This window comes from Mytilus edulis, chromosome 13 (assembly GCF_963676685.1).
Source record: "Mytilus edulis chromosome 13, xbMytEdul2.2, whole genome shotgun sequence".
NCBI classification, from domain to species: Eukaryota; Metazoa; Mollusca; class Bivalvia; order Mytilida; family Mytilidae; genus Mytilus; species Mytilus edulis.
The window spans coordinates 14,147,095-14,169,835 of record NC_092356.1 but is presented as its reverse complement, the minus strand read 5'-3'; the positions used below and the strand labels follow the sequence as shown (position 1 = coordinate 14,169,835).

The 22,741-nt window shown below is 32.2% G+C and overlaps 2 protein-coding genes across 3 annotated transcripts in view; one reads left to right on the top strand and one right to left on the bottom strand.

Moving 5' to 3' along the window:
• The window catches only part of LOC139501726 (small ribosomal subunit protein mS22-like), a 23,312-nt gene extending 6,074 nt beyond the window's left edge, over positions 1-17,238 (bottom strand). The window contains exons 1-6 of one of the 2 annotated variants that reach the window (XM_071290873.1): positions 17,082-17,238; positions 8,141-8,334; positions 5,887-6,051; positions 4,731-4,874; positions 2,951-3,034; positions 1,484-1,629 (exon numbers count right to left, since the gene is read on the bottom strand). In XM_071290873.1, coding sequence (XP_071146974.1) covers positions 1,484-1,629; positions 2,951-3,034; positions 4,731-4,874; positions 5,887-6,051; positions 8,141-8,334; positions 17,082-17,160 — 812 coding nt within the window. In that variant the 5' untranslated portion in view covers positions 17,161-17,238. Of the gene's footprint in view, positions 1-1,483; positions 1,630-2,950; positions 3,035-4,730; positions 4,875-5,886; positions 6,052-8,140; positions 8,335-13,663; positions 13,737-17,081 lie in introns of those variants that run through there. The other variant, XM_071290874.1, reaches the window with a different exon arrangement.
• Positions 17,239-22,741, top strand: LOC139501725 (uncharacterized). Its single transcript, XM_071290872.1, has 2 exons — positions 17,239-17,339; positions 21,012-22,741. Exons 1-2 carry the CDS (start codon positions 17,337-17,339, stop codon positions 22,707-22,709), a joined length of 1,701 nt encoding a protein of 566 aa, XP_071146973.1. The 5' UTR covers positions 17,239-17,336; the 3' UTR covers positions 22,710-22,741.

Below are 22,741 nucleotides of genomic sequence, written 5' to 3'. Positions count from 1 at the left end.
CTCTTCCGAAAAAGAAAAAAGAACCAGTTGACTCGAATTCAATGATTAAACTGTTTGATAAATACCAAGATCGTAACTCACTAAAAGAAGTGCGTTTATTGTTAATGTGTTCGTTAATGTATACAGGATTTTTGTGTTTCAACGAGTTATGCAACATCACAGCTAAAGACATAGTTTTTCATACTTCCTATGTCAATATCTTTATTCGTAAGAGCAAAACAGACTGTTATAGACATGGTAATAATGTCGTTATTTCTAGATTTGATAGTTCCTACTGTCCTGTAAAGCTTTTGCAAAGTTATCTAGTTTTAGCTAAGATTGAGAATAATTCAGAATTCTTTATATTTTGTGCATTGTCTTTTTTAAAGAAAACTAATTCTTTTATATTGAGAAGAAAAAATGTAAAAATTTCGTATACTCGAGCAAGAGAGTTAGTCAAAGAGGCCTTATCACAAATTGGTTTAAATGTAAACAAATTTGGTTTACACAGTTTCAGAGCAGGCGGTGCCACAGCGGCCGCTAAATATGATATACCAGATAGACTTTTTAAAATACATGGAAGATGGAAATCTGATTTAGCTAAAGATGGTTACGTATCAGATAGTTTAGAAAAACGATTATCAGTTTCTAAGAATTTAGGTTTATAACATTTTCACTTTCTGCTTTCTTTGTACGTCAAAATGGTCACCGTGTCTGTTAGTATCAGAACTATTCTTGTCTTTTATACAATATGAGTCAGTTTAGAACAGAAATTAGGAGCAGAGTTGTACAAAAAAAATAGAGCAATTTAGCACATAAATATGTTATGTTCGTTTGAACATCGTGAATTAAGAACATAAATAAATTTGTGTGCGGTATGCGTATGAATTTTCGGATCTATTTTAGTCTATTGTTTAACAATAGAATAAACTAGTTATGCAAATTAGTAAGGTATATAATAGATTGAAAAAGGGTTTTCAAGTTTATCGAAGGCTGGGCGGTGACCACTCGACTTGCAGACAATTTTTTTTGTATTGTTAAATGTGTATAAGATGTCTGTAGTGGATATGTATATATAGTATACTGATTTGTAATGTTTATTTTATAGATTTGATATGATGAAGTGTTTATGCCGAGATGTTTGGGACATTGTTTGATGAAATGAAATGAGAGACATTTATAGAAAATTGATTACTAGTAGATTGTGAATTATGATGAATAAATAGAAATGGTCACCGTGCCTGTTAGTATCAGAACTATTCTTGTCTTATTTATATACATATATACAATATGAGTCAGTTTAGAACAGAAATTAGGAGCAGAGTTGTACAAGAAAAATAGAGCAATTTAGCACATAAATATGTAATGTTCGTTTGAACATCGTGAATTAAGAACATAAAAGTATTTAACTCTAGAAAAAAAACCAAGGAGGGCAAACATCTAAAGCATCTTTCTAAACCTCACCTAATTAGCACATCCTTAAGATTAATAAAAAACAACTTACAAATCATTCTGTATCATATCTGTAAGTAAGGATTCTATTCGATTATTCCAGGCAAAATAAAATGTCATTGGTCCAAAAAATCTGGTCGATCTCAAGGCATTGAATGTCTGTGTTTCTGCTACATGGTTGTATACTCTGTTACAAACCTTAAATGAGATAAAACTATGATGAACTTTGCATGAATAATTTTTCAAAGCTTATATATGTAAAAAAAACACCAATCTGTTTTAAATTTCATGTGTCTGTAGCATTTTTCTTGATTTATCATCAGGAATGTTGAAAGCCAAAGTTATATAAGATAAAAAAAAAAAATAGTTACAGAGCTATAATATAATATATAACAGAGCTATAATATAATATATAACAGAGCTATAATATAATATATAACAGAGCTATAATATAATATATAACAGAGCTATAATATAATATATAACAGAGCTATAATATAATATATAACAGAGCTATAATATAATATATAACAGAGCTATAATATAATATATAACAGAGCTATAATATAATATATAACAACAAAAAGGACCAAAAAATAGCAAAATCCATCAATATCTAAGGTCAACTTTGCCTAAGGGAGTTGAAACTGTATCAGTTATTATTTCAAAATTTATACAGACACTTTTAGAAAGGTTTGTGAGTTGATACCTTTAGAAAACAAATGTTCAAACTAATTAAAAATTAAACACATACAAAATAACAATACTTTTTACTATGCAACACTTTTTTCTGAAAAGATAACTTATTTGAACTTTGAAAGGTTATTTCTATATTCTAATTCCATTTATCTTTTATTACCATCAAATGTTATGTATTATCTACAATATTAACTTTATAAATCAAATTTCCAGGCAAGAGTGCTATAATAAATTTCACAATGTTATTTCCATTTATCATTTTTCTCACTGGAAATCATACAACTTTTTCTTTATTTATGTACAAGCGAATCAAGAGATACCAGAGTGACATTCAAACTGACAATTCAAAAAGAAATCTTGCAACGCCATTGAAAAAAAAAAAAAGACAACACCAAAACACAAAACACAAGGTATCATTGTGTAAATGATTGTCAAAGTCCCATAACTCCAACTTAAATTGTCAAAATCAAAATGATGGTATTATACATTGTATGTCATATGTATTATATGTCATATGTATTATATGTCATGTGTGTATTATATTGAATTTGATAAAACTGTCATACAAGTAGAAGGTTTAGCTAGCTTTAAAACAAGGTTTAATCCACCATTTTCTACATGAGAAAATACCTGTTCCAAGTCACGAATATGACAGTTATTCATTCGTTTTGATGTGTTTGAGCTTTTGATTTTGCCATTTGATTAGGGACTTTCCCTTTTGATTTTTCCTATGAGTTCAGTATTTTTGTGATTTTGCTTTCCATATATGTATAAAACATAAAATCATACCTAAATGAAGAAATCTTATAAAATGACTTACCCTAATAAAATCTGGACTGTCTGGTTCAAACTGTATACAAGCTCGCTCTAATAAATATATGTAGTTCTTTTCATGCAATATATTCTAAAACCAAAAATAGATATTTCAATTTTTATAACCAAGGAACAATATTTTAACATAACTTTTTACCTTAAATAACAAAACATAACAAAATGATTCACTTAACATGTAAAACCAGTGAATAACATTGTGTATTGTTTTTATTTACTCATGTAGATATAAGTACTGTGTTATTCAAACTTAGCAATTTAATTGATTGTTTTACTGTGAAATCTCAAAATGCTAAATGATTTATAGATTGAATTATTGGTGTTTAATGCCACTACTATCAGTGTAGGAAGCCAATAAGTCTGGAGAAGCAATAGACTTTTTGTAAAATAACAATTCTGGTCAATTAAGATTGGAGTTGAGCCATGTGGGATTCAAACTCACAACCTCAGTGTTGACAGGCTATTGATAGAGTAGTTTGACTACTTAAACCATGCTTTGACCTTTCATCATACCTAACTCTCAAATGTTTTACTTTAAATTCAACTCTACAAACAGATCAGACTTTATACTGGTGTGGAATTCCATTAAACCTTTATTTTTCATGTCAGGGCCTTTTTATGCTGACAATATTATTTTTAAATAAATCATGGCTAAAAATTTCTATTTTGCTAATCAGTTTTGTTATTTACAGTTCCTAGCTTCTGTATATTTTGCTAAAAATTGCATAACTTCTTGTGCATTGATCTCAGATCTACTAAAAGATTTTGTCTCAAGTTGATTGGACTTTAACATCATCAAAAACTTCCTCAAGGAAATACTTTTACCTGAAGCGGGACAGACGGACTGACAAACAAACAAACGAACAGACGCACAGACCAGAAAACAGAATGTATGCCTTCCTACCCAGCCATATACCATGAGTTATATGGTTCCCTACTGACCCCCTACGGATCCATAGAGGGTTACAGTGATATTGTTTGGCTCAAATAACAGCCGAAATTCGGCCTTTTCCCCTAGAGAAAATTCCCAATTACTGAAAAAAATGGCTTAAAATTCCTCCCAAAAAGTTTTACATTTTCCCCAAACAGTGATGGCATTGGTAGTAATGTTTGTAAATATCGTATTCATGTTATCATTTTGATATTAGAAAGCACTTTTGAGATCAGGTTTTCTGATCAGAATCATCATGGTGTTTGTAACACATGTAGTTTTCAATGCATTGTAAGTACCATCGTTGCTTCTGTTTCTTTCCCCTCTCCGAAAGTATCTTTCAGGTTGAAAATGTCTGCCAACCAAAATATACATGAAAAAACAGTGCAAAAAGACAGCAAAGGTCAGGAAAAAATCGGAGATGTGTTCAGAATAAAATATACAAATTTCCCAATTTCAATAAAAAATATGCATTTTTCCCAATAAAAAACGGTAGAGGTAGTTTTGAAAAAAGACTACAATATCACTGGGTTAGTAAAATCCCTAGGGGGTGAGGCCGGGGTTAGTAGTTAACCGTATAATGAATTTAACGCATGCTGGACTTTTTCTGCTGCATTTTGTTGAAGAATAAACAATAAAACAGATCAAAATTAATATATGACGTCACCATTAAAGCGTCATGAACCCCCTATGAAATTTACTAACCCCCTACGGTCTCATAGGGGGTTACCACGTGACAGCGTTAAACCAATCACAACGTGATAATTTACCCGCTGTGCGATAAATTAATTTATGGAACATCCCTTATACAGGGTGTCCTGATTCTATATATATTAACCTCAAGATGATCTGGTTCAAACATTTTTGGCATTATAACTTTGCGAACTTCATTCGTACTGTACATCTGACATGCTCTCTGTTTCTCATCTGATGTTGCAGGTCTCAGACTACCATCCGTGTCCCTCACTGTCACATGCCTATCCTGAATAAAACAAAAGTACTACATATGCATAACTAATTCATATTTCAAAATAAAAATTTGTCATATACATTGTACCTACTCTTAACTTGTATGAACAACATAAAACAAAAGTATAACTAATTCATAAATACACATTTGTCATTCAATTAACAAACTCACTCATAACTGACAGGTGCCACATGCCGAGCATGTACTGATTCTTTGTAGAGCATCTGAAGTCACTTTTATAGTTTGGTTGGGGTTGTTCATGTGTTGCTCTGTCTTTAGTTTTCTATGTAGTGACTTGCAAGCCTTGTTTGTCTTTTTGTCATTTTTCATTTCAGCCATGGCATTTTTAGTTTTTCTTCAACTAATGAGTAATAAATGTTCCCTTGGTATCATCTTCCTCCATTAAGTCTGATTTTAATGAACTTTCCCTTTTTTTAATTAACCTTGGAGTTCTGTATATTTTTCTTAAAATCTATGTTTAGTCACATACTAATGTAGTACTGAGTTTTACTGTGTGTATTGCTGTGCGATTGTGTTTTTTTTTCTACATAGAGGTATAGGGGAGGGTTGAGATCTCCAAAAAACATGTTTAACCCTGCCTCATTTTGTGCCTGTCCCAAGTCAGGAGCCTATGGCCTTTGTTAGTCTTGTATGATTTTTAATTTAAGTTTCTTTTATATATTTTAGAGTTTAGTATGACATCCATTACTACTAAACAAGTACACAGTTTTGTTAAGGGGCCAGCTGAAGCACGCCTCCAGGTGCGAGATTTTTTTGCTGTATTGAAGTCCCGTTGGTCAGGTTGTTGTCACACATTCCCTATTTAATTTCCATTCTCCATTTTAATGTCTATGAATACATATTTGAAGTATAAAATATTCGCTATCTCTGGATCTAACATAAGCTAACAATATATAGTCTTACAGATTAGGTCTCTAGATTTTACCTAAAGCTGATTGATAACTTATAATCTTGAATTTACCTTGGAGTTGTGTATTATTGTTTTACTATTTTTCTAACTTACTCGATCTTTAAGTCCTATACTTATGTCTGTGAAGACAAATTTGAAGTCTAAAAGATTAGCTATCTCTGGATCTTGACCGTACACTTGTTCCACTGGTTCATCAGCCTTCATTACTGGTGGCATCTGTAGTTTGTATACTGCCTTTCTTATGGCTTTCAAATGCATCTGTAAAGATAAATAATGAAGTTCTGTTAATTCAGAAGTTTTTGCGTTCATGTGGATTTATTATTGCAATTGATGGCCATATGGGCACGGTGACCTATAGTTGTTGACTTCTGAATTATTTGGTCTAATTTTGGAGAGTTGTCTCATCATTGTTCATTGGAAAACATACCACATCTTCTTTTTATAATGTACATTCAAAATGTCATAAGATAATAGTGGTTGATATTGGTTCATGTAGGTCATATTTATTTGTTGTAAATTAGGCTGATGTATTTTAAAACATTTTTCATGTCAAGGCCTTGTCACATTGGTTATCAATTATACCATAGCTCCTTATTATTCAAATAAATAAAAACAAGATAATTAATAACAATTATTGAGATTTAAAAGTATGATGTCTTTCAAATAAAGCAAATAACATTGAAAATGTTTGTTTTAATTTTCCATTTACATATATAATCCCAATAACAAATGAATAATAAAACATTGCAAAAATTTGTTAAATTACAGTGCACTATATATGGTGAGTGGGGAAACATAAATTTGTTTGACCCTGCCAGACCTATGGAGTGAATGAGCTTTTTTCTTTTGCTTATCAAATTCTAATAATATAATTATGAGAAATGCATGAGAAGGATATGGCTTTTTAAAACACAGACTCATAAACCAAATCCCTACCAAACTATGGGAATGGAAATATGACAGGCAAACCTTCAGCTTATCTACTCTCCCTAAACTATGTAGCTGATATGTTGTATCTTTTGTTTCATCAAAATAAATTACAAGTCACCTTTTGATACTTAAATACATTAGTATTGATCAATATATAAACTTGTTGAGTGGTACATGTAGTGTTAAGTCAGCCACTGTGAATGAATTGGAAAAGCTAGTCCATATGAGATGTAGTGTTAAGTCAGCCACGGTCAATGAATTGGAAAAGCTAGTCCATATGAGATGTAGTGTTAAGTCAGCCACGGTCAATGAATTGGAAAAGCTAGTCCATATGAGATGTAGTGTTAAGTCAGCCACTGTCAATGAATTGGAAAAGCTAGTCCATATGAGATGTAGTGTTAAGTCAGCCACTGTCAATGAATTGGAAAAGCTAGTCCATATGAGATGTAGTGTTAAGTCAGCCACGGTCAATGAATTGGAAAAGCTAGTCCATATGAGATGTAGTGTTAAGTCAGCCACGGTCAATGAATTGGAAAAGCTAGTCCATATGAGATGTAGTGTTAAGTCAGCCACGGTCAATGAATTGGAAAAGCTAGTCCATATGAGATGTAGTGTTAAGTCAGCCACTGTCAATGAATTGGAAAAGCTAGTCCATATGAGATGTAGTGTTACTGGTTTGTTTTATCACAAAATTCAAATTAGGAGTTATTGACAATTAACACAATGAATCAAAGCTAGTACAGTGACTTGATAGAAAAAACACCTTTTTGTTGAAAATTTTCTTTCCTGCGTCTTATTGAAGATGTCACAAATAGTACTCTTTCTTTGATTTTCTATGAAAAAATCATAGAAAACGGGTAATTCCCTTTGATTATACATGTATGACAGGAAACAAAGAGCGTGTCTAGGTGACATAAAAGTTCTATTAAAATAATGTTTGTAAGGACATTTTACATGCCAAACTTGAATATTTTGTTTGTCGGCTCCTGTGCTCTGTATTTCCTGGTTGAATTTAGGTCGATCTTGTCAAATTTTGTCAAAATCTCATATCTTGGCCTATTAAGGATGTAAAAATCAACGCTTTAGAACAAAACTATGACACAACTGGTTCTATTTAACTTTCTCTCAATGCAAGTCTTTAATTCAACTTAAAACCTTTTTTTATCTTGTAAAATGGAACTTTATAATGGGGGCCAAATATGGTCCTTACCGAACCTACTCCTTTGAAGGGATTATAAACACATTTAAGAAATAGACTGACAATTTCTACCATCTTGACTTATTTGAGAACTTGTCTAGATATATAGCTTTCTCTCTGTCTATTTTTAAGTATATTTGACCTTTTTTTCTTTAAAAAACATGACTAATCAGTATAAAATATTTGTTTTAATTATTCTCAATAGTATTGACTATTCACCTCTTCAAGTTGTTCGTCTGTTACTAATGCAAATGTAGGCTTCTTTCCTTTTAATGTTAAATTAAATGAAAACACTTTGGCCATATCAAAGCCAGTCATCTGCTTCAGTATTGTCTGAACTCTTTCTTGGAGAAATACTGGTAAAGGATCTTTGTTGTGTAAGCTGGCAGACTTTCCAGGAGAACTGCTTGCACCTTTTTATGAAAAAAAACACAGTTTTAACAATCAAGGACATCACTGAAGCTATAGTTATTTAAAAAAATATATGGTTTATATTTGTGTTTTTTTTTTCTTCAAATAACTGATTGATTGATTGTTCTTTGAATTACATCATGTGGCAAATATTCATTGCATGATATGGTAAGAATAGGGGCAAATTAACAAAAAATATAATAGGTAGGTTCTGTAAAAACCTAGCTGCTATTTCAAAAATCCTGGTTATGGGGTGAAATTCTCAGGTGTGACCTGCAGGAAACATGTGAGTGAGGGATTCAATACCTAAAATCCCACGCTTACAAACATAAAATCCCAAGGTCTTGAAATTTAAATCCTGACATTCCGAAATATAGAAAAAAGAATTCCCGGATCCCAAAAGGATCAATCCCGAAATCCAGAGCTTAAAAACACCCGATCCTGGCATGCCTGGAGTCCTGATAAAGGTCCCAACACCCCACCCCCCAGGTCAGTCAGGGATGTCTTTCAACCAAAAGAAAAGAAATACACAAAAAACAAGATCACTGAGGTTTTCATAAGTATTCATTTTATTTAAAAGTGGTGTGAATTGACAGGTCCTATATTCAACAGGAGTGCAACACTTGACATGACATTAGTGGGACGAGTTGGCATGACAAATTTTATCTCGATTTATCTGTTTTTCATCAGTGGGAGACTTGGCAGACCATATTCAACAGTATTTTACCTTTTTCATTAGTGAGTCGAGTTATGGTACATGTAAGTTTGTGAAAAAGTTAGAAGATTTGGTGTGGAGTTGTCATAGATTTGTTAATCATGTTAATTGTTAGCTATCATTTCTTTTGAAATTAATTAAGCTAGCGCGCTTTTGTAATTGTTGCAAAAAAACAAACACAATATTTGGTATGTGTTCAATCTTTCTTTATTCACGATAATAAAATATATTAATAACTAAGAAACACCAAAGTCAAAGGGAAATGTCATATGTGACATCTTCTTGTTTCACAGCCAATTGGAACTACATAATTCATGTACACATAATTGTACATGTTGTATATATGCCAACATACTTTTTGTTAAGTACTACTCTATCTCAAAACAAACTTATGAGTTTTGTAAAAACAATAAATGCATGTACATCTGTTAAGATCAATAAGAAATATTAGTAGTGGGGCCGAACTAGTCCAAATAAAATGTAGGAAGGCGTCCCAGAAAAAAATAGCCTTGCCAGATGTCATAATTGTTATGAACTAGGGCCGAACTGATAATATGTGTCGCTGTTGCCGAAACAGCTCGAAAGCTTTGAACATCATGGTTAGTCCGTCAACCACAGTCACTTGTTTCTATCCATTGGAAGACCCACTATCAACGGGTACGCACTGAAACCCGGACCGGACCGGACTCCGGACCCGGATTTTGGTATGAAACCCGGACCCGGACTGGCCGCAAGACCCGGACTGAATGCCGGACCCAGACTGTGGGTATTTTAACACTTTGATTTTTTTTAAGATTACTGTCATATAATTAGTTACAGTATATATAAATTAAAAAAAAAAATCCACATTCCGAGCGCAAAATTGAACAAAAAAGAGTAAAGTAAAGTAAGGAAGAGATATATAATAATTCCTTTGTCGTTATTGTTTTATTGAAATTAATAAAATCTTTTTATTATCAATGAAAGCAAATTAAATTCTTTTCATAGGAAGAGTAAAGCGCAATAGTTTAAAACATTCGAGGGTTATATTTTTTTTGTGTTGTTTTCTTCTTCTAGACATTAAGGGAAAAATAGAATTCCTGCTTTTCTAAAACATTGTTTTGGCATTCTTAATTATTTTAATCACTTTTAATATTGGTTTCCTGTTATGAGAACATCAATTACGCGTTGTTATGTCACTGTGTAATGAAAGTCTCGTGTTTTATTGGGTGTTTGACATTTGCGCCGATTTTTTAAAGTTTCAATCTTTCATTTGCGCCGATTGTGCACAGGTTAATTGCAGGTGAATGTCACATTCTATTCATCAATATAAACCTCTTTCGTTAGCCAATTGTACATATGTTATGAATTGTCAACTAGTATCATATAAGAATTCCTATGATCTCTTATTGTAATTCCGAATTCTTATGATATCTTATTGTTCGTCCGAACTCTTATGATATCTTATTGTTCCTCCAAATTTATATCTTATTGTTCCTCAGAATTCTTATGACTTTTTATTGTTCCTCCGAATTCTTATGCCTTTTGATTGTTCCTCCGAATTCTTATGATCTCTTGCTGTTCCTCAGAAGCCTTATGACTTTTTATTGTTCCTCCGAGTTATTATAATCTCTAAGACTTGTATGGTTTCTCCGAATTCTTATGAGTTTTAATTGTTTCTCTAAATTCTTCTCTAATACTGTTCCTCAAAATGAATTATTGACAAAGGTTTACACTCGCTTTAGGATATTGGTTTAATTGAAAGAAAAAGAAAAAAGAAGACACAACCAGGAATTACTTACAAAATACATTAAGGCTATTGGTAATTCAGTGTTTAAATAACCAAAGTTAAAACTATGATGGATTGCTTTTTTGTACTAGCTGTGATCAGTAACTGCGAGTATTCTCATATCTGTAGTTGGTGTCGTACGGTGACCTATAGTTGTAAATGTCTGTGTCATTTGGTCTTCTTTGTCAGCTGTCTCATTGGCAATCACATCACATCACATCATTCTTATTCTTATATCAACATCGCAAATAACGCGTCACTTGTCGATAACATGGTATTTATAAATAAAATAATAAAAAAAAGATTTACTTTCTTATTTGATTGTCATCACAAAGTCTATAAAAATAATTCAACAATCCAATGTTTCATGCAAAAGGTGTCAAAGACTACACTATCAATCATAATCAAGCATGTATAGAAGTCAGATTTAAAGGGGCATTACCTCCGAGATATAATGAAATGATAAATAAAAATGTTCAATATCGTGAAATAATTTTATTTTAGCAGCCATTGTCAAAATAAACTAAGATACATCGCTTATGAATTATTCACTCGTAATCTCCGTATCAGTAGTATTCCTTTGGTAAGAAATACAGAAATAATCTTGTGTTACACGTTAACCGGGATATTTTTTACCCCAAGATGGTACTCTGAATAAAATCTTCTGCGGCTCCTGATTGGATTTTTTAAAAGTCAATAGAAACAAACAAAATTACAATTTTCTTCTCAATTACGAAGTGTTTTATTTTAAAAACACCATTTGCATAAGTTTTCAATTTATTTAGTACATAGTTGAGCAGAACAATTAGATATCAAGTCGACGACATGGGTATCTTTCAAGTTTGATGTAGAAAATGCATAACCTCCGATTTTTAAAATAAAATTACCACGGACGGAAAACATATCAATCTATTAGTTCAGTAATTTTCGTGTCTGCCCTTCCATTATGTGATTCAAGAAAAAAATAAAAAAAATGGGTAACAAGTGTATCGAAAATAGAAAATCGAGTTCACCTTTTTATGTTAGGGCGTGTTTGAGTTAAATATTTTGTCTTGATATCGTACAAAGCAAGAATATCTCATACATCGTCTCGCTTCAGATTCTATCATTTTTATATATCAAAGCTACAGGTTGACTTTATAACATAAAAAAAATCACAGTACTAAAAGATGAAATATATGGGTCAAGTGATATACTCACTAATGAATCACAAAAACAGAGTAGGAGTGTTCGAATAGCTATTTTTTTACTGAAAGTACTTGACGACAGTCTTTCAAGTTGGATGATGAAAATGCATATCTTCGAAAAATTAGAATTTTTTGTGTGTGATAACTAGGGTTTATAGTCTTCAACCACTAAAAAAATCTAGTCTGCCCTTCCACGAAATATTAAATTAGAATTTTTTTAAATGTTTATGAATTTTCGAAAATTCCACCTGACAACCGATCAGACAATAGTTTTAAGTTGAATCAATGCAGACTAGATCATTAACTGATGCTCATTAGCTAGTTGATACATTTGTCTTTTAAAATACAACTGACATATAAGGATCGTAATGGTGCAATGTGGATAAATTTATCGGTTTCCAAGAGCAAAATTGGTAGCCTACAATGACTTCAATTTCTACGATTGTGAAAATGAAATGGCGTAATGGGGAGATAATTTTGACGAAGTAGAATCCTGAATGTTACTGCTGCTGCATAAGTATTTCGCAATTTAATATATGTAGTAGCTTGTCGCTTGCCTATTTTGTCAAAAAAACACAAATATTGACAGATGGGATCGATAAACAGTTCATTGTAATTATTGTAGAATGCCTCTGCTCCATTAGTTGTACGTCTTTCGGTAGATGGGATTTAAGCACTTACGGATGGTGAAACCAACGCACTATCATCAAATATTTGTCTATCGTTATTATGTATGATACAAATGTGTCACAAGTAAACTGGTGCAAATAATTTCCGAATATTGGCGCAATTGATACATTTGAAAGAAAAAATGGCGCAAATGATACCCTTGAAAAACATTAACTGTCACAAAAGGACTACTGCCAACTATAGTCAGTCGTTTTTAAACTGTTTTTTTTCTAAGTTTATGATTCAAATACATGTATGGGATTATAAATAAGATTAATTTTTTAAATCATTTCATAGTTCAACAGTTTTCAAAATATCATTTTGTTCATAACACTTTTATGTAATACATTTGTTTATGATTCAGTCCTTCCCTAATTTGATTATCAGTATGACTAACAGAATTATTGCCAGAGTTATTGTGAGGTGACATGACCAGGTATTCTAGTGATTTCCTGTCGGACTTTAAAACACATATAGTACACAATTACGTAATGCGTGTTCATGCATCGCGTCACTGCTGCCCATATAAACTACTGTCACGGTATATATCAGTATATGGGGCCGGTTATACAGGTCTGATTAATTTTCATAATTATTATACATGTAATGCATCTTGTTTATTTCTGCCAAAATTAACTCCCTTCTGAATAATTTTAATAAAAAACGGAAAAAATAATTCTAAGAAAATCCACTTTCTCCCTATAATTTATAAAAAAATATTTCCATGTTTTTTAAAGTCATTTGTAAACATTCATACTGTATACATGTATGATTTTTTTTAAAGTAATTGCACAACTGTAAATTGAAGATACAGAATCATTGCAAGGCTAACTTGCATACTTGTCTACTCTTCTAGACTATATTACTATACACGAGTAAGAGCAAAATTTGATTATTATTATAATGTACTGTGTTACAGTTCTCAAAAAATTATCTTCCTTCTCCTGATTAAAAAAAGAAAAGGTGATTCTAAGAAAATTCATAATTATTACCCAGTCCGGGTCTGGTATTTAGTCCGGGTCCGGCGTCCGCTCCGGGTCCGGGTTTCATACCAAAGTCTGGGTCCAGAGTCCGGTCCGGGTTTCAGTACGTACCCTATCAACGTATCGTCTTGGTACCTGTTTTGACGCGGACCAGAAATGACGCACAAATTTAGTTTTGGGTTTTATATTTCTAAACAAAAGATGTGACGTCATCGATAATTACTATTCATAACATGATGGTGAAGGTCATATGACTACAACATAGATGCCTCAAACTCTGTCCAGAAATGTTATTATTGCTTGAATTAGTAAAGATAATGCAATTTCTGCCATTTTATTAAGGTCAAAAACAGTCTACCCTTCCCAGAATGATTATCAGTCCTAAATCCACTTTGGCCGTCAAAAGTATGTATGCACATGCTGCCCCAGTTTGTGTTTTTCAAATCATATGACTGTCATGTGACATGGTTTTACATTTAAGCGGGAATCACTGTAGAACAAATGATCGTCGCTTATATAATTTTCTATTGTTTATCGATTTTTTTCATTCATTGTACGAAGTATACATTGATAAATGTTTTAATGTCAATGTTGTTTTATGAATGCAATTACTTCTTATTTTCAAGTATATGGAATATATATGTCACTTTGATAAATTTTGAACAATTTTATATAAAATTTGAAATAAAATATAGGTTACAATTAAATTAATGAAAAAAATTGTGTTGCTATCAACATGATCATAAAAGTGACTGTAAATGTCAAAATTTGTTATTAAAATTAAATTTGTTGAATAGTGTTAACTTTAAATTATCCGGATTGAAGCAGTTTTTCGAACATCAGGTACACTGCAAGTGGTTTTACTGGTTTGTTTATAGTGCGTCATTACTGGTACCCATCATAAGTTGACAGTCCGTTTGTAATGTTAGCAAACATGATTTTTATTGCTTTTACTGTTTCAAAAATCAACTGTTTAATGATTGAAATACATTAACAAGTGATCAATCTTTCATTCTATTCCGTGTTTCTTTTTCTTTTAAATGGTAGATTAAATGCAGAGACAAACACAACGTTAGGTGCGTCATTACTGGTTCCTCGGGGATATATTTACGAGAAGGTACCCAACTACTTTTTTCACCTCTCCGCTTAAAACCCTTATTTCTCTGTCAATTCAATCTCAATTTTTTTGTTCCATACACCATTCGATTCATGAAAAGTTTTTCTTTCAGAAAATATACGTTGATAGTGGGTCTTCCAATGGTAGGTATGGCAAACCAATGGGAGATAACTCCAAATTACCCTAAATAATTGTTCTCAGATGTGTGTAAAAATAAAATCTTTGGGTGACCTCCGATTACGGCCTTCTATTAACTTGTTAAGTCTCAGAAGGTTCTGATTGCTTTTGATAGATATGATATGAATATTCATGATTCTGTATATTATAATTTTCGGGAATACGATGAAATATTTGAGGTACAAACAAGGGTTTGAAAGTTACATTCGTTTCAAAAAAATACTAGGGAACGTTATACAGCCATAAAATGTACTTTTTTATTAAATTTAATATACTAATTAAATAATTAGGTCCAATAAATAAATCTAGAAAGCTGTGTTCATATCAAAATTAATTTTTATAAATAACCCTCCTTTTTGTGTATACAGAGTTATTTCCCTTGCATGGACAACTTTTGGTTTAGTTTTGATTGGAAATCAGCGGTGATAGGTTTTTTTTTGCATTATACAGCCAGTTTATTGAGATTTAAAGATAGTTCGAGCACTTGCCATTGCACACGAGATAGTAAGGATACTGAATAATGTGGTTTAACAACAATCAATGACAATATATATGTATTTTCAAGGATTTGTATAGTAAGATCTTACTATACAAATCCTTGGTATTTTCAACATGTTCAACTATAAAAAAAAATACATAGGAATCCTTGCAGTAGCGGCAGTTCACTGAATACTATTCACATTCAATGCTGTATTGCATTTTGAACTTCAGTCCTGAATGAGATTGTTTTACAGATTTCACTGTATAAATATTGTAACTGATATACAGTTATGAATTTACTTTACTTGTATACATACAAGTATTTACAGTGATCTGACATAATTATTTTGTTTGAAATTTCTTGAATAAAAATAATGTTATATTATTTTCATTGTTTTACAGTGCAACAGGTATTTTAGTCCTGTAGAATAATTGTTAGAAGGTTGTTGTTTATTTTAATTTATAAGCATTCACTATGCATGCTATATATAAGAATAAGAATATTTCATTAAATAGAATGTTAATGAAAAGGGAACATTCTAAAACTATCATGACTATACATGTATAAGACAGATGACATATTTCAAAACTTTTCTTGTCTCTCATGGTGCAACTGATTTTTATAGTTTGTTCTTATGTTGTACTAGCTGTCACAGTTCAGGGGGGGGGGGGGGGAGGATTGGGCATCCCCTAACATGTTTAACCCTGCCACATTCTATATGTATGTGCCTGTCCAAAGTCAGGAGCCTGTAATTCAGTGGTTGTTGTTTGTTGATGTGTTAAATATTTTTTTTTCGTTCATTTTTTGTACATATATTAGGCTGTTAGTTCTCTCGTTTGAATTGTTTTACATTTGTCATTTCTTTTATAGCTGACTATGCGGTATAGGGTTTGCTCATTGTTGAAGGCCGTACGGTGACCTATAGTTCTTAATTTCTGAGTCATTTGATCTCTTGTGGAGAGTTGTCTCATTGGCAATCATACCACATCTTCTTTTTTATACACACACACAAAATTGTATATAAAGAGTAATATTCATATTTAAATTTTGTTTCTTTACATTCAAATGTTTATAAAGTTTTCTTTACATTTTCAATATATCAACTGATGCTCTGAAAAAAGGAATATATAACGGTATCGTCATGTTATGTGACTTTGGACGATAGAATTTCATGAGAGTGGTTGACATTTTTCATGCTTTATGCTTCTATTTTTACCAAAAAACTTAATATTGAGGATTAAAATTGACTAACAAGATGTAAAAGAAGCAATATAAACAAAACTAGAACCCAAATGATTCAAAAAATATATTTTATTATTTTTTCAAGAGAGGAAACAGTTTTTCCAGAACAGTAAAAAATTACCATTTTGAAAATTTGCTATTTCTTCGTTGTTATTATTTGTATTGATAAAAGTGAAACTGTTTTGAAAATGTCTTTACAATGCCTTTAAAATGAGGTAAAGTTTTCTTAGATAGTTGATTTAAAAAAAATCACTTTCCGTACCTACCCACAGGGGCTTGTTACAATTGCCGGGTTTACTATCCATACGAACCCCTAAAAAAACAGTGCCTGTGCCGTCAACCTTGGAATAAAGCATTTTAAATGTGCACAATTTAAACAAAATTAAAAGTAAAATGTCAAGATCCTTTACCAGCAGAGAAATTTCGATGCAAGCATATCGTTCTTCTCAATAACCTTTGGAAAATTCTTAATTCATTTGGACAGGACATTTTCACATGTTTTTGCAGAGTTGTCTACCTTCTTTATAAAAACTAATAACCGAATCGAAAGAACAACGACGGACCTCAATAGACGTGATTTCAAACTGCTAAAATATTAAAAGCTAGTTATCTAAATATTGTGGGATGATAAAATAGCTTTAAAAGTTCATCACGAAGAAAACAAAATGGTAAGTATACTTTGAATTAAAAGAATTGAAATGAAAGCACCTTGATCAACAACTTGTAGGTTTTTCGATTGTTGTTTAATTGTCCGGTGGCACATCATGGCCTACAAGTTTCTGTAATTACCATATAATAAAACATATTCTCTTTTATTTGGCAACAGTATTCAGTATACTTTTTATCCTTTATTCATTTTATATCTTTTGTCAGTTACATTTCTCTAACGTGACGGTACCCAAAGTTGCACCTATTTTGACAGTTTTTTCATCTACGTTTTTTTATGATGAAAACAAAAATGTCCATTCTGTGTTTATTTTGTAGCCCTATCCTTCTTTATTATAAAGGTACACCAATTTGATTTTTATTCCATATGGAATCATAGAAAAATTGGTCTAAACTGACCTCCAAACCATCAATGATTCTGAAATGAGGAGTACCCAAATTGCTTCCATGCTTAAACTCACATAGTCAAAAGTCTAATAACAGAGCTTTTGTTTAATTTCTTTAAATATTTTGAACAATTGGATATTAGTCCATGCTTACTCTTCATTATTTTTTAAATGGATACTTGTAACATATTGTATTTGCTCATTTTAAAAAGATGACGTTTTGATGACGTCGCATGGCGACTATTCAGTACATTTTGCTTTTTCAGTAAATACTTCATCTTTTGATAGATACTGTGAACGTTTTGTGCATATCTAAATAGTTTTACCTATGTTGAAAGATGTGCTTAGTATCAAATCATAAAAAAACAAATTGTTTAGTCTCTAGAAAATCTTGTAAGATTTTCGCTGCTAGTTTTGCTAAATAGGTGCAATTTGGGTACCGTTACGTTATTCATTTGACTGTGTGTGTGTCATTTTCAGCAAACAGAGTTCTAGATCAAAATAGTTCTAAAGCCAAACAACTTTAACAAGTACAACTTGAAGTTGAATAGCATTGAAGACCCAAAATTCCAAAATAAATTGTGCCATATACGGCTAAGGTAATGTAGCTATAAAGCCTGGTATAAGAAAATCCTTACTGTTTTTCGAAAAAAATCAATGTTTTGTAAACAGGAAATTTATAAAAATGACCATAATCAATTAATATTCATGTCAACACCGAAGTGCTGACTACTGGGCTGCTGATACCCTCAAATACGAAACGTCCACCATCAGTGGCATCGACCCAGTGGACAAGTGGTGTAAATAGTCATCAAAGGTACCAAGATTATAATTTAATACGTCAGACGCGCGTTTCGTCTACATAATTAAGACTCATCAGTGACGCTCAGATTAAAATAGTTATAAAGCCAACCAAGTACAAAGCTGAAGATCATTGAGGACCCAAAAATTAAAAAAAAAACTGTGCCAAATACGGCTTATGAAATCTATGTCTGGGATAAGAAAATCCTTAGTGTTTCGAAAAAATCAAAGTTTTGTAAACAGGAAATTTATAAAAATGACCATATAATGGATATTAATGTCAACACCGAAGTGTTTACTACTGGGCTGCTGATACTCTCAAGAACAAAATGTCTAGTGGCATCGACCCATTGGTGTAAATAGTTATCAAAAGTACCACGATTATAATTTAATAACGTATTACACCAGACGCGCGTTTCGTCTACATAATCATGATAATTAAGACTCATCATGCAGTGACGCTCAGATCAAAATAGTTATAAAGCCAACCAAGTACAAAACTGCAGAGCATTAAGGACCCAAAATTCCAAAAAGCTGTGCCAAATACGGCTAAGGTAATCTTTGCCTGGGATTAAAAAAAATCTTAAGTTTTTCGAAAAAATCAAAGTTTTGTAAACGGGAAATTTATAAAAATGACAATATAATTGATCTTAATGTCAACACCGAAGTGTTTACTACTTGGCTGCTGATACTCTCAATGACAAAACGTCCACCATCAGTGGTATCGACCCATTGGTGTAAATAGTTATCAAAGGTACCTGGATTATAATTTAATACGCCAGATGCGCGTTTCGTCTACACTAAGACTCGTCAGTGACGCTCTGATCAAAATAGTTGTAAAGCCAAACAAGTACAAAGTTGAAGAGCAATGAGGATCCAAAATTCCAAAACGTTGTGCAAAATTCATAAAAATTACCATATAATTGATATTCATGTCAACACCGAAGTGCTGACTACTGGGCTGGTGATACACTCGTGGACGAAATGTCCAATTCGCCCACTAAACCATAAAGATTCGGCGCGGGTCGGTATTTGGCCATGTTGAAACCACCATCTTTACGCAGAACATTAAGCCAGTGAAAGATTAATCGAGGAGGATAGACATTCTTTTTGATCGGACATTTGAATTTTTACACACAATCACGACATCCTCCCCCTTTTTTCTTCAAACAACGGATCAGTTCATGAAAGCCACTACGTCGAAGTTTAGTAAACAAAAAAGATAACAACAAAGTTGATATTTGATATGAATTAGGCTATCATTGTTGGTCATACTTGGTCCTATTTCGGTTTTATACATCATTTGTTTTATAAAAAAATCGGTGTTGAGAGTTCCTGATGAATACAGGCAAACCGAGATACCTCGGGCGCACTGGTATTTTCATTATTTTTTTTATAATCTTAGCATTTTTTCATTTAGTTACAAAAAATGAATGAAAATTGTTTAAAAAAAATCAGTAATCAAGATTAATATATATAATAATTTCAAAAGATTTTTTAAATTCAGTGAAATGGTTAAAAGAACAACAATTACTACTGCTATATAATATTTTTTCTTTCATACATTGACACACATTTGAATAAAAAATATATACACAAATATACAAAGTAATTGCAACCCATGACAAAGGTAAGGGTGTTTCAAATATTTTTTTTATTACTAGTATTAAAGTTTATTATCATTATTATTAATATTGTTATTAATTTTTAAAGGTTTTTTTTATTTCTATTGTAGTTTATTATTATTTTTGTTATTGAAACCACGTTAAGAAGAATCTATCTGTATTTTCATGCTAATTTTTATATCAAAATGCTATATATAAAAAAAGAGCAGTTAGTTTTTCGGTAAATTGGGGCATGATAAAAATTAAATTATTTTCCTTTAAACTTGCTGTTACTTTGATAGCGGTATGGGTACAACTTCTTCATGTACAATAGATTCTAAAACCATATACTACATGTAGGTACTTGGGGACAGGATGATTTTATTCCCCCTTAAGTTTCCAAAGTCCTTTATTTATTTTGTTTCCCATTCGTTTCAATTATTTTCGCATTACTTTATTATACGTACACAAATATACTAGGAATATCTTGTATTTGCTATTTACTTTCAATTTCAATTTTACTACCCACAACAGTCACTGATATATTTACCTCTGCATGCAGAGTCGCTAAATCAGCCCATGTTTTGCCCGCTGTTGATAGTTAACTTGGAATTGATATTAAATAACAATTGCAAGTTATTTCTTGAAAATACACAAAAAGACGCAAAAATAATTAAACATAATGGAAAAAAATAAAGGGTTGTTGAAAGGGGGGGGGGCTATAAAAATGTCCTGTTCCCAATGCATATGTTTGTAAAGGTTTTGACTTAAAATCTTCTTAAAATGGCCTTTCTGTTTCAAAGCTCATCATTATTATCATGAACATTATTTGTTGTTCTGTACACTGAATGTTCACAATTTGATTTTGTTTTCTCAAATGTAGGTCATGAAGCCAGAAGATGTCAATTGTGCACTTTGCGAAACTCGTCACACAATCAAAATAGCAGAAGCATGGTGTTCCATGTGTCAGAAGGGTTTCTGTAACAAATGTCGTTATAATCATTTATCTAACCGTAAAAATAGGGGCCACAAATTCATAACAGTCGAAAAATACCAAAAGCAAACCGCACCCGAAAGTGCAATATGCAAAACCCACGAGAACAAATCTCACTATTATTGCAAATCACACGATGAGGTCGTTTGCGTCGTGTGTTCACCGGAAACTCACAAGGCATGTGCCGCTTTTTCGACACTACATGCAGCGGCAAAGGAGTTAAAATTATCAACTGTTACCATGGAGTTTGATAAAACTATAAAAGCATTGGCAGGCAACATACAGAAGGTTATTGTTAATAGAACTAAGAATTTGACATCTATGAAAGACCGAAAAATTAAAATTGAGGACGAAATTACATCTTTAAGAAATAATATCAACGACAAATTAAATAAAGTCCAGGACGAACTTCTACAAGATCTACAGAAGACTTATCAAAAACAGAAGCACGAAATAGAAGAGTGTTTAAAAACTTTAGACAAGAGCAAAAAAGAAATGCAAAATCTCAAAGAACAGTCCGTTATGTTGAACCAGTCGCCATCTACCAGTATCCATAACTTCCTGAGAACACTACAGATGAGAACGAAATTTAAAGAAGAGGAAACAGCAGTTACAGACGCCATTAAAAATACGAAACCAACAACGTTAGTCCTTAAACATGCGCCTGGTTTGCAGACATTCTATGACGAGGTAGTGGAGTTTGGAAATATAGAGGTACAAAAAGGTGGTTCCAATAAAAAGACACCAGAGCAACAGACAAAACCTAAAAATGGACCAAAGTCGAATACCAAGTCTTTAGAAAAGTTGAAGGTCGAACTAAGAGAAAGCGTGAAGAAACCATCTGGACACCAAGGGTTTATAAAAAATTGCGTGTTTAAATCAGACGGGCAAATAGTTTTTACGGAAACTGAGAACAAAATGATTGTAGTTTATGATAAGAAAGGTTCATTCGTTACAAGTATTACTGTACCGGGTCATCCATTCGACATTGCCGCGATTAATTACTGCACAGTCGCAGTAACATTTGAAAAACAAAATTCCATTCAGATTCTTGATACAACGTACCAAAAGGTATCGAAAACGATTCATGCAAAAAACATGTGCAGAGGTATATCGTACATGAACGGCCAGCTGTTTGTCGTTGTCAAAGATGAGGGAATAATGATTCTGGACACGTTGGGTCAGATAAAAAAGATACTTCCAATAAATGTAGCCGATGTTCGTTTCCTGTCTGCTTCCAATAGCAGACTCTGCTTTACAAACGAAATCACGCGAGAAGTTAGTTGTTGTGATCTGAGAGGAAAGATAATTTGGACCTTTAAGGAGAAATCCGTGGAATGTCCACAGGGAATAACATTGGATTCCGTAGGAATTGTCTTCGTGCTGGGATCGAACGCGGTCGATACAGAAACAGAGTCTCCATCGGAAAGTTCGTACAGCGTCGTTGCGATAGCACCCGATGGAAGCAGTAGTAAAGTTGTATTGAAGAGACCTGGTCGACCATCGGGTGTTGATTATGACAAGAAACATAAGCGTTTAGTTCTATACAGTCTTGATGGGTCGGCAGATTTGTATGCCGTTATTTGAATGTCTATCTTATGTACATTTAAGAACTTTTT